The 18,235-nt window shown below is 40.5% G+C and overlaps 1 protein-coding gene across 14 annotated transcripts in view; it reads left to right on the forward strand.

The window, feature by feature from the left end:
- Rdl (Resistant to dieldrin) overlaps positions 1 to 18,235 on the forward strand; it is a 386,180-nt gene that overhangs the window by 347,216 nt on the left and 20,729 nt on the right. For 9 of the 14 annotated variants that reach the window (XR_011716741.1, XM_071693703.1, XM_071693712.1 and 6 more), the window contains 2 exons: positions 210 to 344; positions 2,987 to 3,016. Coding sequence is in view for 13 of the 14 variants with exons in the window: in XM_071693703.1 (XP_071549804.1) it covers positions 210 to 344; positions 2,987 to 3,016 (165 nt within the window). In the remaining variant the exon portion in view is untranslated. The remainder of the gene's footprint in view (positions 1 to 209; positions 345 to 2,986; positions 3,017 to 18,235) is intronic. The other 5 variants (XM_071693705.1, XM_071693714.1, XM_071693704.1 and 2 more) reach the window with 4 other exon arrangements.

The raw sequence follows: 18,235 nt of genomic DNA on the forward strand, positions 1-18,235 counted from the left end.
CTCTGCCTACAGTATCCCATTACTGTGTAAGGTGCCCACATTACAACAAATGTTGGGCACCGTAACCACCATGCATTTGGGCTACCTTATCCTTATTTACTAGGCCTGTAGTGCTCTGTACCCTTCTGTACATTTTTCCTACATGATACCATCACCACCATGCACTGTACCCTCTCCCTGGCCCGGTCGTAAGTCTGGAATTGTTCCAGGAGGTCCGGTATAAGCTGCACGATCCCAAGGCCCACTCCAAAGGCGGTACTCTTGAAAACACCATCAACGGGCGCGCAGATGAGGAGGCCCCCCCGCCCATCGCCAACTTGTTGCCCCACAAGGATATCAACAAGGTATTGTTCTCCCTCCCATCCCCAACCTGAACCTTGTTGTTGTGTCTTGTCAGCACTCCATTCCCTTTTTTTTCATAATGTTTGTTAAATCCCAACTAGTTTGCTGTCTGTTATTATATTCTCTTAACTATTCCATGGTGCTGGACCTCATTGCTGTAAATACTGGTCCATACCATAACCCAGTAGTGATTCCCATAATTCCCCATCATTGCCCACATCAGCCTTTGGTATTGGCTTCTATTGCTCACCTTCATGCATTACTGACCCTTACCACTCGCCATAGAGTACCCTCAACCGGCTTATGTAATCGCCTTTCCCTCGCCCTTCAGTGGCTCTCCTTATACCTGAGTCACAGACCCCTAAGCAACACAGCAGTCAGTATGTGCTGTAACACATTCATTTCTCACCCATACTTCATTAGCACATCCTGCTGTGTATAGGATCACAATAGTCCCTGAATAAGTCCATATTATTATCACCCTTCTAGAACAGCTCTGAATTTTCCCTTTTCCTATTTCAGAACATACATTAATCCCCCTATTGGACATGATACTTGGGAGAGAACATTACATATGGATACCACTGCTCTTTTGACATATTAGGAAGCATTTTTAAACCAGATCTACAGTCAGTTAATACCGTGGCCTCCAAAGAATTAGATATATGTTTTTGACCTTTTGTCAAGAAAGAATCTATTAACACAAGATTGTTTGCTCAGCTGGACAAGATAACTTTGCTGATAATGATTTTAACCTATGCTTTGTGTGGAACTTACATTTGACTGCTTGTGCTAACAATTTTTGAAATACGGCCATACTGTTTCTCTGGAATTCGTCTGATTCATACTGTCTTCAGCTGAATCCAGATTACCTGATTATACCAAGTTAAGTTGATTAGAAAAATGAAAAGAATAATTTCTGATGTAGTGATCTGATGATGTTTAAAAGCTCTTTACATCAAAAAAGGTTTCATTTATTTGCACTGGGCCTTTTGTTGTGTTGTGGTTTTGTTTGACAGCCATCTGAAAGCTGTCATGCATGAGGTGGTTTTGGTGATGAGTTTGGTGTTGGTATTGTTCCAACATTAAATTTCTGTGGTGACAAACCTTCTTTCCAGATGAAACCAAACCTTCCAACACTTTGGAAATCATTCAGCACAGTTGTCCTCGACAAGATTCTCAGTAGATGAATACCCCACTTTGAGGAAGGAGAAACTTGGTTAAATTTGATTTTGATATGAGAGAACTTGCATGTTTTAAATGAGTTGTGAAATGTATACTTGATTATAGTTTCATTGTTCCTTTCATAGTCCTGGCATTGTTTAGGTATTTCCTGCAAGTGATATTTGGTAAATGACATAATGTTGCAATGGAGGTTGATTTCATATCTAGTGACCGTGAACTTTGATTGTACGACAAATGTTCATATTAGCTGCTGTTATCCCTTTTTTGTCATAGAATTGGTCAGAACATGAGAGACTGATTTGATTGATAACTGTTGCAGAGCAACACAAAAGACCTGATGTACTGGCCATAAAAATTTGTCAAAACAACACAAGGCACTATTTATCATGATAATACTTGATATCACAGTTTATAGTTTCAGGAGTCTTTTTCAACATCATTGTTCATGATGTTCGAGAGTTCACCAGTTTATTGTGTTTACTTCACCATGGTTCTCATAATGTTCAGCAGTTACTATTCTGCCTTTTATTATTTGATAATGCATGGTTACCTCATTTAAGTCATTTTTATCACTTTATGATAGAACTAAATAAAGGCAGATGATCAGATTTAATACATCCGCACAGTTCCAGCTGTACACATGTAGCAGACACATTTTATCTATGTCTCAGTTCCATTTTAGTCAGTTTCAAAATAAAGAAAAGCTGTTTGAAGAGAGGTTTTACAGATTTTGGAAATTACCATGAAAGCCACAATATGCTTTCAATTTTGTGAATTCAAGAGCTCGCTATGTTCTTTTCAAACATCTTACAATTGCATGGCTGATGTTTTTGGCAGAGATCATCTTGGTTATTTTGCTAGATATTTGATAGATTAACTTGAAGCATTTTGTCTCAGCTGCTTGAGCATCAGGATCATTTTACCTGATCAAACTACAGGTATATTTTTTTCATTCCTTTTGATCTGCTGAGTCATGTTTCCCCATATTGTTTTATCCAGAGTTATAATTTGATCGCATGTTCTTGATAGAGTTAACTCAATAAGAAAAATGATATTACCTAGATATTTATTATTAACTTTAGGCATGATTTTGCTACAGCATGAGGGTTGCCTCTGAGGTTCAAGATAGGTAATGTCCCAGCAGCTGTCTCCGTTAGCTTCAGTTACCAGATTTAGGGAATGGTTTAGGTCTTAGTGTAGCTAAGGTCACATAATGTGTCCACATTTTTATTGTTAATGGCTGTAAAATAGTAATGAAGAACCAGATCATTTGTACTTCATTTAGCCCCATACTAGTGCCAATTTTGTTGAGAATGTTTATTTGAACCTTGCTTTTTTCATATAGTAAAAAAGATTTTTACTGCTTTCTATTTTCCTGGTTTAACCCATGGGGAAGAACACACAAGTAGGCTCATCCAGTATGACAGACAATCACTATTTCCCTTTTGTTGTTTTACAGATCACATATGATTTCGCGCTGAGGCCACATGTATGTTGGACATATCTTTGGTCTACCATAGTCCTTAAGTGTAGTTTTAAGGAGTGGAAAGTGTAGCATCTATAGTTTAAGACCAAGACCTCAGCACAACTGCATGCCAGACAGGAATTGAATAGTCAGAATGCTGGTTGTGATACTGCAATGCACTCGAGAGGATCATTTTTATTTATTATTATTTTATTATTATGATTATCATCATTATTATATTTATCATTATTATTATTTTTGATAAGTTTTTTTTACTATTATTGTAGTGATTGTTATTATTTTATTATTATTATTACACCCATCAGTATTGTTTATTGTTGATATTATTACTATTACAGTATTAGTGTTATTATGTTTATTAGAGTGGGAATTTTAGATCATTATTTTTGCTAATAAGAGTTTATGCACTTGTGTGGGAGTTTTGATAGCTTTGTGCACCAGAGTGGGGATGCAAAACGATGTTAAGCTTCGTGTAAGAGTTATAGATGACATCATTCACCACATTTAAGTTTGAGATACTGTAATACACCAGAGAGGGAGATTGAGATGACAAGACTCTACAGTAATAATTCAAAATGATGGCATACACCAGAGTGAGTTTAATAAACCTTCAGGCAAGAGAGTGAAACTGAATGCATTCATGCACCAGACCTGGACCTTGAAATGTTGATGAGATCTGAAGTAAGCCTGAGGTAACAACATAAATCAGAATGGGTCTTTTCAGAATTAATATCATGCCCTTAAGTAGAAGTGTTAGGTGATGATATGAAATAGGTTTAGAGGTGAAGATATGTATCACAGTCAGAGTTTGATCATGTCACACAGTAGTAAAGTTTACATGATGCAGTAAGTGAAGCTCATGAGAGATAACAGAATTTTTAAGTTTTTACAAGTCACTGTAGCTTTTCAAGACATTAAGTGGGGCTCATTAGACACTTAATTAGTGTATCTCATTTATTTGAGCTTTAAACTAATCTCACATGAGGTGTATTTATGTAAGTGTATGGTAGGTAAGTTACAAAGCAAAAAATTAATGACAAGAGATCTTATTTATTGCAGCTAAATTGATAACACAGTTGATTAGTTTTACTAATATATAGTCTCTTATTTGAGTAAGATGCACAATTCATTATGAATCATTGATTGTATTGATTCATTATTGGAAACTACCATTTTTGCCAGATTGTTCCAGCTTTGACATCTGTTTTATCGTTAATGAGTTACGGCAATGATATATTAAGTTTATAAGGATTATCAAAGAGATGCATTTTCTTGTGATTGTGGAATATGATAGTTTCCTGTGTACTCTGAATCCTTGGTTATTTGGACCTCTGATACGGTAATAGGTATTCTTCAAAATTAGGACAGCATTAAGAATGTCTCCAACGTCCAGTCAAAGCATGGTTATTGGCAAAAAACTGTGGATGCAATCTGGATATTAGGGAATGAATCAGTACCTGGATATTGAAAGTTTTCTTTCTTGTCCAGACTCCCCACATAGTGCTTTCTTTGTTAATGCTGGCTACATGGATTGAGCCATGCTCTGAAAAGTTTGAGGTAGTCATATGATGGCTGGTGAGAGGCAAACTGGCTAGTTTATAAGCCCCTTTTTTTAAGATACTGCCCTGACCTTTAGCAGCACTGATTCTAATTCGATCTTGAGTTCAAGTAGTGTCTTGGTCTTGTATGGAGTGATATTGATATTTTATATTTTAACCCCTTAGTGACAACAAAATATTGCCATGATGTCAAAATACACAAAAACAAAAGCCCTGAATTATCTTAGTTGTCTTAAGATTTAAAATTGTGGAACAATTAGAGAAGAAATTCCATATTGAGATACTAATGAAAGAGAACAACCATGGAAAATCAGCAGTTTATGTCATTAAAATGGGAAAGCAAAGCATGAAGGATTTTAACTGAAACTTTAATCCTTGCATCTCACCATTAAAAAAGACATAGATGTGCTGAAAGTAACCCATTTGGATAAACCCTTGAGGAGGGAGCATATACACCTTATAATCATTACATATAGCCACCACTAGTATCTGATTAATAATTTTCAACAGTTGTTTTGTAATTTTGTTTTCAGCCCACAATGGATTTTTTTTCTCCTTCCAGAACACCCCCAAGTACCCGTTAGTCACACTACTTTGTTTGAATTCTAGGTTTACTAGTTGGCCTCTGAGCCTGTCTCTGTCATATCTATTAGACATGATTGGAATATTACAGTGATACTTAAGGACTGAAAAAGAAGACATAGCTGGAAATTTGTATTGGAATTTAAGGACTGAAGTAGAAGGGGTGCCATGTGCTAGAGTACTGTTCTTAGAGATTTAAATGATGACTTGTAATTTGAGGTCAGTTTATGTAACATACTGGGATATCTTAGAAGGGTTCATTGATAAAGTGAGAATTTGAAATTAGGCCATAAACTGGATGAAAGGTTCAAATGAAGGTATATCAGAGTGGGAGTGTGAAACTGATGCCATGCATTAGGAAGGGTGTGGTATCATTTTATACTAGAAATGGAATTTGTGATTAGGTCATGTGCTGGCGTGTCCCTCAGGTCATTTTATTCATTACATGTAGAATTTTATTACGGTTTTTATCAGAAAGGAAGTATATGATATATACAACAAAGATTGAAGTGATGCCATGCACCATAGTCATCGACTGCTACACTAGAGTGGAGTCTAGAAGTTGTTCCATGCATATCATGTGGAATTAAAGTTGATATGATATACTATAGTGAGAATGTAAAATTTTATCATACACTGAGGCATAGTTATCTCAACCCAGTCTCTAATCACTCCCTGACTGGTATGCTGTAGGGCTAATTGGTCTTGCTAGAGACACACTGGCATGCTCAAGGGAAGGTTTACTCTAAATAATATCCCCACAGTATTTTGTTTTACTATCAAACACTGCTATGCGCAACACTCGCCAACTAAACCAACACCATGGGTTACAAAAGGTGCTGCTGTTTTGGTAATAGTTATAAGACCCCCCTGGAATTTTCAAGGATTCACAGCCCTCTACTTTATGCTATAAGCACATTCAGTAACTAATGTTCTAAGTATAAGGAGTTTACTGTCAAGTTTCACGAGAAACTTGGAGACATTTGGGTTCTAAAGAGGTAAGGAAGTTAACCAGCTTAGCCTGAATGCTCTTCAGTCAGTGTGATACTATTTTTTGCTTGATTTGTGCAGTCACTGATTTTAGATTCCTTTTAGCACTATTTTCCTAATTCTTGTGGATAACGTAATTTATTTGAGATATAAACATTCTTTTTTTTTTAGGAATGTTGTATTTTAAAGTATTGAAAAGGAAGTCACCTGATCTGGGATTGAACTGGGTATGTTGCATTATGGCACCTCTCCTGAGAGACACACTCCACTCAGAATTTGGAAGCATTCACTGAAGTATTATAATCACTTCCATTCAGTATTGAGGACAGCAAAGCAGTGAAGCTATAGAAAGATTACTACAGTCAAAATGAAATATAAGACAGGGCAATCTGTATTTTTCAGAATAGACATGATGCATTGCTGTTGTAAAACTTCTCAAAATTTGGAATATTAATGGAAAAGACCATAAGAACTTAATACAGCTGAGGCCCATGTAACCTCAGGCAGGCAGAGTTAGGGATATTCTAGTGTGTATGTGTTTTGTTTTTGTTAAAAAATTTTATGGAAAGATGGATCTGTGAGTAGAGATTACTGAAGTATGAGGCTGGGGTAACTATTTTATTTGTACATTTGGGTTGGTGGTTAGTTTGGGTAGGACAGGTTAGCATTGTGCTGTTGCTTTGAGGTGAGTGCTGAGAATGTTGAGATTTGACTTTATTAGGAGGGTCTTTGTTCATTGTATTCAGGTGTTGGGAGTGTCTGATTGCTAAACAGCCAATGACTGTTGTAAGTGCACCACTTTGTGTAATTTTCAGCTTTTGTTATATTTGCTTCCACATTCTACTGTCTCTTCATGCATGAGCGAGTTAGCACCAGCAACAGACAAAGAAAGGCCTCATCAGCTTACATTCATTCTTGAGCTGTCATGTGCAGTGCACCAAAACCACAGCTCCCTATCCACATCCAGGCCCCACAGACCTTTCCATGGTTTACTCTAGCATGCCTCACATTCCTTGGTTCAGTCCATCAACAGCACATCAGCTTCAGTGTACCGCATCATTTTCCATTTCACTCTATCCCATGCGTGCCTTTCACCCTCCTATATGTTCTGGCCCCAGTTACTCAAAATCATTTTACTCCATTAAAGTCTCCTTGTTCCCTTTACTTCTGACACATATATCCTCTTAGTCAACCTTTTCTCACTCATTCTCTACTTATGTCCCAACTGTTTCAACACACCCTCTTCTATATTCTCTTATACACTCTTTTTATTACCACACACATATTGATTGAGAGGGTGAAAGCATGTACAGAGCATCAGATTGGGGAAGAGCAGTATGGTTTCAGAAGTGGTAGAGGATGTGTGGATCAGGTGTTTGCTTTGAAGAATGTATGTGAGAAATACTTAGAAAAGCAAATGGATTTGTATGTAGCATTTATGGATCTGGAGAAGGCATATGATAGAGTTGATAGAGATGCTCTGTGGAAGGTATTAAGAATATATGGTGTGGGAGGCAAGTTGTTAGAAGCAGTGAAAAGTTTTTATCGAGGATGTAAGGCATGTGTACGTGTAGGAAGAGAGGAAAGTGATTGGTTCTCAGTGAATGTAGGTTTGCGGCAGGGGTGTGTGATGTCTCCATGGTTGTTTAATTTGTTTATGGATGGGGTTGTTAGGGAGGTGAATGCAAGAGTTTTGGAAAGAGGGGCAAGTATGAAGTCTGTTGGGGATGAGAGAGCTTGGGAAGTGAGTCAGTTGTTGTTCGCTGATGATACAGCGCTGGTGGCTGATTCATGTGAGAAACTGCAGAAGCTGGTGACTGAGTTTGGTAAAGTGTGTGAAAGAAGAAAGTTAAGAGTAAATGTGAATAAGAGCAAGGTTATTAGGTACAGTAGGGTTGAGGGTCAAGTCACTTGGGAGGTGAGTTTGAATGGAGAAAAACTGGAGGAAGTGAAGTGTTTTAGATATCTGGGAGTGGATCTGGCAGCGGATGGAACCATGGAAGTGGAAGTGGATCATAGGGTGGGGGAGGGGGCGAAAATTCTGGGAGCCTTGAAGAATGTGTGGAAGTCGAGAACATTATCTCGGAAAGCAAAAATGAGTATGTTTGAAGGAATAGTAGTTCCAACAATGTTGTCTGGTTGTGAGGCATGGGTTATGGATAGAGTTGTGCGCAGGAGGATGGATGTGCTGGAAATGAGATGTTTGAGGACAATGTGTGGTGTGAGGTGGTTTGATCGAGTAAGTAACGTAAGGGTAAGAGAGATGTGTGGAAATAAAAAGAGCGTGGTTGAGAGAGCAGAAGAGGGTGTTTTGAAATGGTTTGGGCACATGGAGAGAATGAGTGAGGAAAAATTGACCAAGAGGATATATGTGTCGGAGGTGGAGGGAACGAGGAGAAGAGGGAGACCAAATTGGAGGTGGAAAGATGGATTGAAAAAGATTTTGTGTGATCGGGGCCTGAACATGCAGGAGGGTGAAAGGAGGGCAAGGAATAGAGTGAATTGGAGCGATGTGGTATACCGGGGTTGATGTGCTGTCAGTGGATTAAATCGGGGCATGTGAAGCGTCTGGGGTAAACCATGGAAAGCTGTGTAGGTATGTATATTTTGCGTGTGTGGACGTATGTATATACATGTGTATGGGGGTGGGTTGGGCCATTTCTTTCGTCTGTTTCCTTGCGCTACCTCGCAAACGCGGGAGACAGCAGAAAAAAAAAAAAAAAAACATATCTTACCCTTTCATTACTCAATCAAACTACCTCAGACACTTCATTTCCATCACATCCACCCTTCTTCTACAACCCTATCTATTGCCCAAGCCTCACATCCATATGATATTATTGGGACTACTCTTCCTCCAAACAACTATTTTTGTCCTCCCAGGTAATGTTCTTTATTTCCACACATTCGTCAGTGCTCCCAGAACCTTCATCCCCTCCTCCACCCTGTGATTCACTTCTGCCTCCTTGGTTCCATTTGCTACCATTTTCACTCCTCTATATCTAAAAACTTCACGACCTCCAATTTTTCTCCATTCAAACTTACACCCCAAGTGACTTGACCCTCATCTCTGCCAAACCTAATAACCTTGCTCTTATTCACATTCACCCACAACTTTCTCCTTTTTTTTTTTTTTTTGCACATTCTTGCAAACTCAGTCACCATTTTCTACAGTTTCTCATTTGAATCTGCCACCAGTGCTGTATCATTAGCAAACAACAACTGACTCACTTCCCAAGACCTCTCAACCCCAACTGACTGCATACTCAACCTTCTCTCCAAGACCCTCATATTTACCTCCTACACCACCCCATCCATAGACAAATTGAACAATTATGGTGACATCACGCACCCCTGCCACAGACTAACCTTCACTGGGAACCATTCACTCTCGTCTCTTCCTATTCACACACAAGCCATACACCCTTGATATAATCTTCTCTGCTTGTAGCAGCTTTCTTCCCAAACTGTTATTCTTACAACCTTCACCAAAGCATCTCTACAACCCTATCATATTCCTTCTCCAGATCCATGAATGCCATACATAAATCCATCTGTTTTTCTAAATATGTCTCACACATTCTTTAAAGTAAACATGTGATATAGACATCCTCTACCAGGTGTACTCTAATGAACTTATACCTCTGTTGTTTGAAAACCCACTTTTATCCCCCTTACCTTTATGCAATGGCACTATACATGCATTTGACCAATCTTCAGGCACCTCACTGTGATCCATACATAGGTTTAATATCCTTTCCAATCAGTCAATCATTACAGTCACCCCCTTTCTTATAAAATTCAACAGCATTACCATCCACTCCAACCTCTGTGCCACATTTCATCATATGCAAGGCTTTCACCACCACCTCTTCTCTCTTCACCAAACCACTCTCCATGCTTCTCACTGCATACCACCCCGACCAAAACACCCAACATCTGCCACACTCTCATCATACACATTTAATAATCCTTCAGGATACTCTCTCCTCCTTCTCAATTCATCAATGCCTATTATCACTTTCCCATTTTCCCCCTTCACCAAGGTTCCCATTTGTTTTCTTTTCTTTTGCACATTATTTACCTTCTTCTAAAACATCTTTGTATTTTCCCCTAAAGTTTACTTATACTCGCTCACCCCAACTCTCAGTTGCCCTCTTTTTCAACCCCTGTACCTTCCCCTTAGCCTCTCATTTCTTTTTCTTATACATCTCCCAATCATTTGCACTCCCTTCCTGTAAGTGATGCCCAAATGCCTCTGTCTTTTCTTTCACAGGCAACTTCAGCTCTTCATCCCACCACCCACTACCCTTTCTAACCTGCCCACCTCACATCTTTTGCATGCTACATGCCATCACTACTTCCCTAAGTACTTCCTATTCCTCACCCACTTCCCTCGTTTCACTTACTTTCACCTTTTGCCACTTGACTCAATCTCTCTTGATATTTCTTCACACAAGTCTCCTTTCCACTATCATCTGAATATTGTTTCCTCTTTTTTGAAAACCTTTACAAATATTTACCCTCACTTCCATGAGATAGTTATCAGACATCCCACCACCTACCCATTTTAGCACATTTACATCCAAAAGTCTGTCTTTTACATGCCTATCAATTAATTATTTATTTATTTATTTTGCTTTGTCGCTGTCTCCCACGTTTGCGAGGTAGCGCAAGGAAACAGACGAAAGAAATGGCCCAACCCACCCCCATACACAATGTATATACATACACGTCCACACACGCAAATATACATACCTATACATCTCAATGTACACATATATATACACACACAGACACATACATATATACCCATGCACACAATTCACACTGTCTGCCTTTATTCATTCCCATCGCCACCTCGCCACACATGGAATACCATCCCCCTCCCCCCTCATGTGTGCGAGGTAGCACTAGGAAAATACAACAAAGGCCCCACTCATTCACACTCAGTCTCTAGCTGTCATGCAATAATGCCCGAAACTACAGCTCCCTTTCCACATCCAGGCCCCACACAACTTTCCATGGTTTACCCCAGACGCTTCACATGCCCTGATTTAATCCACTGACAGCACGTCAACCCCGGTATACCACATCGATCCAGTTCATTCTATTCCTTGCCCGCCTTTCACCCTCCTGCATGTTCAGGCCCCGATCACACAAAATCTTTTTCACTCCATCTTTCCACCTCCAATTTGGTCTCCCACTTCTCCTCGTTCCCTCCACCTCCGACACATATATCCTCTTGGTCAATCTTTCCTCGCTCATTCTCTCCATGTGCCCAAACCATTTCAAAACACCCTCTTCTGCTCTCTCAACCATTCTCTTTTTATTTCCACACACCTCTCTTACCCTTACATTACTTACTCGATCAAACCACCTCACACCACACATTGTCTTCAAACATCTCATTTCCAGCACATCCACCCTCCTGCGCACAACTCTATCCGTAGCCCACGCCTCGCAACCATACAACATTGTTGGAACCACTATTCCTTCAAACATACCCATTTTTGCTTTCCGAGATAATGTTCTCGCCTTCCACACATTCTTCAAGGCTCCCAGGATTTTCGTCCCCTCCCCCACCCTATGATTCATTTCCGCTTCCATGGTTCCATCCGCTGCCAGATCCACTCCCAGATATCTAAAACACTTTACTTCCTCCAGTTTTTCTCCATTCAAACTTACCTCCCAATTGACTTGACCCCCAACCCTACTGTACCTAATAACCTTGCTCTTATTCACATTTACTCTTAGCTTTCTTCTTTCACACACTTTACCAAACTCGGTCACCAGCTTCTGCAGTTTCTCACATGAATCAGCCACCAGCGCTGTGTCATCAGCGAACAACAACTTTATTTACTCTAATAATGCCCGTTGACCATCTTGTACTGACATACATATACTTGTGTATAACCCTCCATTTTAAACTAGGTATTCCTAGTCACCATTCATTTTTCAGCACACAACTCCACAAGCTAAGCTATTCACCACTTCCATTCATAGCACTGAATACCCCATGCACCCAGTTATGCACTTAACTGCCATATTACTAACCTTTGAATCATCCATCACTAATACCCAGTCTCTAATATCAAAACTGCTGATACACCTTCTCAGCTGTTCCCAGAACACGTGCCTCTCTTCATCTTTTATTTCATGGCCAGGTGCATAAGCTCCCATAATCACTCATATCTTGTCATGCACTTTCAGTTTTACCCATATCAATCTAGAATTAACTTCCTTGCATTCTAATACATACCTCCATCAGTCGTGCTATTCCTTTCTTAGCTCTTGTCCTCTCACCAACTACTGACTTTACTACTAAGACATTTCTAATCCATTCTTCCCCTTTGCCCTTGGGCTTTGTTTCATTCAGAGTCAGAACCTCCAGGTTTCTTTCTTCAAACATATTACTTATCTCTTCTCTCTTCTCATGTTGATTACATCTGCACATATTTAGACACCCCAGCCTGAGCCTTCAAGGAGGATGAGCACCCCCTGCCTGGCTGCATCTGCTGTTCCTTCTTTTAGAAATTGAAATACAAGAATGAGGGGGTTCCAACCCCCTTTTTCCCTTTTATTTTTATGTTGATGACTCCAGTCACATCAAGGCCAGGCTGTAATTGAAATATAGAAAGGATTATGAAAGGGAAAAAGAAGAGACAAGGGAAAGTGTTTATGAATTTTGGAGAAAGTGAAAATGTGTCTTTTGAAATGTGCCTCGGCATATTTAATGGTATAGGCATGAGAAGATAGAGAGTTCCAAAGCTTTGAGGGGTAGGGAAAGGAACAGTTATCAAAATAGCCCACTTTTGAGTTGCCAGTGGCCACACAATAATTTTGATGCAGTAGCTTGCCGGGTATTGCGTGGTCTAGCCAGTGGGACACACAAGCAGCCAGCTCTCAGGAGCAAATATCAAAGTTTTACCTATAAAAGAGGGAAAGTGAACAAATATTGTGGCATAGGGCAAAAGGTTCAAGTTTGGAAGCTTGCCTGGGAGAGTTTATAAGTCATAATGCTATCAACTCTGTTAAGTAAGGATGCAGAACTAGAACCACCCCAGATGTGAGAGTAGCACTCCATACAAGTATGAATGAATCATATGTATAAATAGAGTGACTGATCAGAAGAAAAGAAGTTTTGATATCTAAAAAGGACACCCAGTTTCTTTGAGGCAGATTTAGCTATTCCCTGCTATGTGGGATTTGTGAGAAAGAATGGATGTTACAGGGTTCATTGAGTTAAAAGATGGACTTGCAGAGCTGTCAAAGAAGAGATGAGACTTATGAAAAGTTTTCAATGGAGAAGTGGGTAGAAACTGGGTCTTGGAGTCATTAAACTTAACTAGATTTCGTCTACTCCACTTTAATATCCTGTCCAAGCCTTTAGTTGCCTACTGTGGCACAGAGGGAATACAGAGGTCAAAATCTTTCTCACCTACCCCAGGGGTAATATATATAATATACTATTTTTTATTTTTATGACACTTGATTGCCATTTCCTGCAATACTTAGGTAGTGCCAGGAAACACAAAGAATGGCCCATCCATTCACAAAAACACACATACTCATATATTTTTATTTATTTAGTTAACTTTGTTGCTGTCTCCCGCGTTAGCAAGGTAGCGCAAGGAAACAGATGAAAGAAAGGCCCAACCCACCCACATACACATGTATATACATACACGTCCACACACGCAAATATACATACCTATACATCTCAACATATACATATATATATACACACACTGACATGTACATAATTCATACTGTCAGCCTTTATTCATTCCCATCGCCACCCCTCATGTGTGCGAGGTAGCGCTAGGAAAAGACAAAAAGGCCACATTCGTTCACACTCAGTCTCTAGCTGTCATGTAATAATGCACCGAAACCACAGCTCCCTTTCCACATCCAGGCCCCACACAACTTTCCATGGTTTACCCCAGACGCTTCACATGCCCTGGTTCAATCCATTGACAGCACGTCGACCCCGGTATACCACATCGTTCCAATTCACTCTATTCCTTGCACACCTTTCACCCTCCTGCATGTTCAGGCCCCGATCACTCAAAATCTTTTTCACTCCATCTTTCCACCTCCAATTTGGTCTCCCACTTCTCCTCGTTCCCTCCACCTCTGACACATATATCCTCTTGGTCAAGCTTTCCTCTCTCATTCTCTCCATGTGACCAAACCATTTCAAAACACCCTCTTCTGCTCTCTCAACCACACTCTTTCTATTTCCACACATCTCTCTTACCCTTACATTACTTACTCGCTCAAACCACCTCACACCACATATTGTCCTCAAACATCTCATTTCCAGCACATCCACCCTCCTGAGCACAACTCTATCCATAGCCCACACCTCGCAACCATACAACATTGTTAGAACCACTATTCCTTCAAACATACCCATTTTTGCTTTCAGAGATAGTGTTCTCGACTTCCAAACATTCTTCAAGACTCCCAGAATTTCACCCCCTCCCCCACCCTGTGATTCATTTCCGCTTCCATGGTTCCATCCGGTGCCAGATCCACTCCCAGATATCTAAAACACTTTACTTCCTCCAGTTTTTCTCCATTCAAACTTACCTCCCAATTGACTATATATTTATTATTTTGCTTTGTCGCTGTCTCCTGCGTTTGCAAGGTAGCGCAAGGAAACAGAAGAAAGAAATGGCCCAACCCACCCCCATACACATGGATATACACACACGTCCACACACGCAAATATACATACCTATACATCTCAATGTACACACATATATACACACACAGACACATACATATATACCCATGCACACAATTCACACTGTCTGCCTTTATTCACTCCCACCGCCACCCCGCCACACATGGAGTACCATCCCCCTCCCCCCTCACGTGTGCGGGGTAGTGCTAGGAAAAGACAACAAAGGCCTCATTCGTTCACACTCAGTCTCTAGCTGTCATGCAATAATGCCCAAAACCACAGCTTCCTGTCCACATCCAGGCCCCACACAGATTTCCATGGTTTACCTCAGATGCTCCACATGCCCTGATTCAATCCACCGACAGCACGCCAACCCCGGTACACCACAGCGATCCAATTCACTCTATTCCTTGCCCGCCTTTCACCCTCCTGCATGTTCAGTCCCCGATCACTCAAAATCATTTTCACTCCATCTTTCCACCTCCAATTTGGTCTCCCACTTCTCCTCGTTCCCTCCACCTCCGACACATATATCCTCTTGGTCAATCTTTCCTCACTCATTCTCTCCATGTGCCTAAACCATTTCAAAACACCCTCTTCTGCTCTCTCAACCACGCTCTTTTTATTTCCACACATCTCTCTTACCCTTACATTACTTACTCGATCAAACCACCTCACACCACACATTGTCCTCAAACATCTCATTTCCAGCACATCCACCCTCCTGCGCACAACTCTATCCATAGCCCACACCTCGCAACCATACAACATTGTTGGAACCACTATTCCTTCAAACATACCCATTTTTGCTTTCCGAGATAATGTTCTCGCCTTCCACACATTCTTCAAGGCTCCCAGGATTTTCGCCCCTCCCCCACCCTATGATTCACTTCCACTTCCATGGTTCCATCCGCTGCCAGCTCCACTCCCAGATATCTAAAACACTTTACTTCCTCCAGTTTTTCTCCATTCAAACTTACCTCCCAATTTACTTGACCCTCAACCCTACTGTACCTAATAACCTTGCTCTTATTCACATTTACTCTTAACTGTCTTCTTTCACACACTTTACCAAACTCAGTCACCAGCTTCTGCAGTTTCTCACATGAATCACCCACCAGCGTTGTATCATCAGCGAACAACAACTGAATCACTTCCCAAGTTCTCTCATCCACAACAGACTTCATTCTTGCCCCTCTTTCCAAAACTCTTGCATTCACCTCCCTAACAACCCCATCCATAAACAGATTAAACAACCATGGAGACATCACACACCCCTGCCGCAAACCTACATTCACTGAGAACCAATCACTTTCCTCTCTTCCTACACGTACACATGCCTTACATCCTCGATAAAAACTTTTCACTGCTTCTAACAACTTGCCACCCACACCATATATTCTTAATACCTTCCACAGAGCATCTCTATCAACTCTATCATATGCCTTCTCCAGATCCATAAATGCTACATACAAATCCATTTGCTTTTCTAAGTATTTCTCACATACATTCTTCAAAGCAAACACCTGATCCACATATCCTCTACCACTTCTGAAACCACACTGCTCTTCCCCAATCTGATGCTCTGTACACGCCTTCACCCTCTCAATCAATACCCTCTCATATAATTTACAAGGAATACTCAACAAACTTATACCTCTGTAATCTGAGCACTCACTCTTATCCCCTTTGCCTTTGTACAATGGCACTATGCACACATTCCGCCAATCCTCAGGCACCTCACCATGAGTCATACATACATTAAATAACCTTACCAACCAGTCAACAATACAGTCACCCCCTTTTTTAATAAATTCCACTGCAATACCTTCCAAACCTGCTGCCTTACCGGCTTTCATCTTCCGCAAAGCTTTTACTACCTCTTCTCTGTTTACCAAATCATTTTCCCCAACACTCTCACTTTGCACACCACCTCGACCTAATGGGGAGGTGATAACAAGTAGTAGTGATGTGAGAAGGAGATGGAGTGAGTATTTTGAAGGTTTGTTGAATGTGTTTGATGATAGAGTGACTATATATATATATATATATATATATATATATATATATATATATATATTTTGCTTTGTCGCTGTCTCCCGCGTTTGTGAGGTAGCGCAAGGTAACAGACGAAAGAAATTGCCCAACCCACCCCCATACACATTTATATACATACACGTCCACACACGCAAATATACATACCCATACATCTCAATGTACACATATATATATATACACGAAAAGAAATGAATGGCCCAACCCACCCACATACACATGTATATACATACATACCTATACATCTCAACATATACATATATATACACACACAGACATATACATATATACACATGTACATAATTTATACTGTCTGCCCTTATTCATTCCCGTTGCCACCCCACCACACATGAAATGAAAACCCCCTCCCCCAGCTTGTGCGCGAGGTAGTGCTAGGAAAAGACAACAAAGGCCACATTCGTTCACACTCAGTCTCTAGCTGTCATGTATAATGCACCGAAACCACAGCTCCCTTTCCACATCCAGGCCCCACAAAACTTTCCATGGTTTACCCCAGACGCTTCACATGCCCTGGTTCAATCCATTGACGACACATCGACCACGGTATACCACATCGTTCCAATTCACTCTATTCCTTGCACGCCTTTCACCCTCCTGCATGTTCAGGCCCCGATCACTCAAAATCTTTTTCACTCCATCTCTCCACCTCCAATTTGGTCTCTTACTTCTCGTTCCCTCCACCTCTGACACATATATCCTCTTTGTCAATCTTTCCTGGCTCATTCTCTCCATGTGACCAAACAATTTCGAAACCCTCTTCTGCTCTCTCAACCACACTCTTTTTATTACACCACACATCTCCCTTACCCTTTCATTACTTACTTGATCAAACCACCTCACACCACATATTGTCCTCAAACATCTCATTTCCAGCACATCCACCCTCCTCCGCACAACTCTATCTATAGCCCACGCCTCGCAACCACTATTGTTGGAACCACTATTCCTTCAAACATACCCAGTTTTGCTTTCCAAGATAACGTTCTCGACTTCCACTCATTTTTCAACGCTCCTAGAACTTTCGCCCCCTCCCTCACCCTATGATTCGCTTCCACTTCCATGGTTCCATCTGCTGCCAAATCCACTCCCAGATATCTAAAACACTTCACTTCCTCCAGTTTTTCTCCATTCAAACTTACCTCCCAATTGATTTGTCCCTCAACCCTACTGTACTTAATAACCTTGCTCTTATTCACATTTACTCTCAGCTTTCTCCTTTCACACACTTTACCAAATTCAGTCACCAGCTTCTGCAGTTTCTCACATGAATCAGCCACCAGCGTTGTATCATCAGCGAACAACAACTGACTCACTTCTTAA

This window comes from Panulirus ornatus, chromosome 56, assembly GCF_036320965.1.
Source record: "Panulirus ornatus isolate Po-2019 chromosome 56, ASM3632096v1, whole genome shotgun sequence".
Taxonomy (NCBI): Eukaryota; Metazoa; Arthropoda; class Malacostraca; order Decapoda; family Palinuridae; genus Panulirus; species Panulirus ornatus.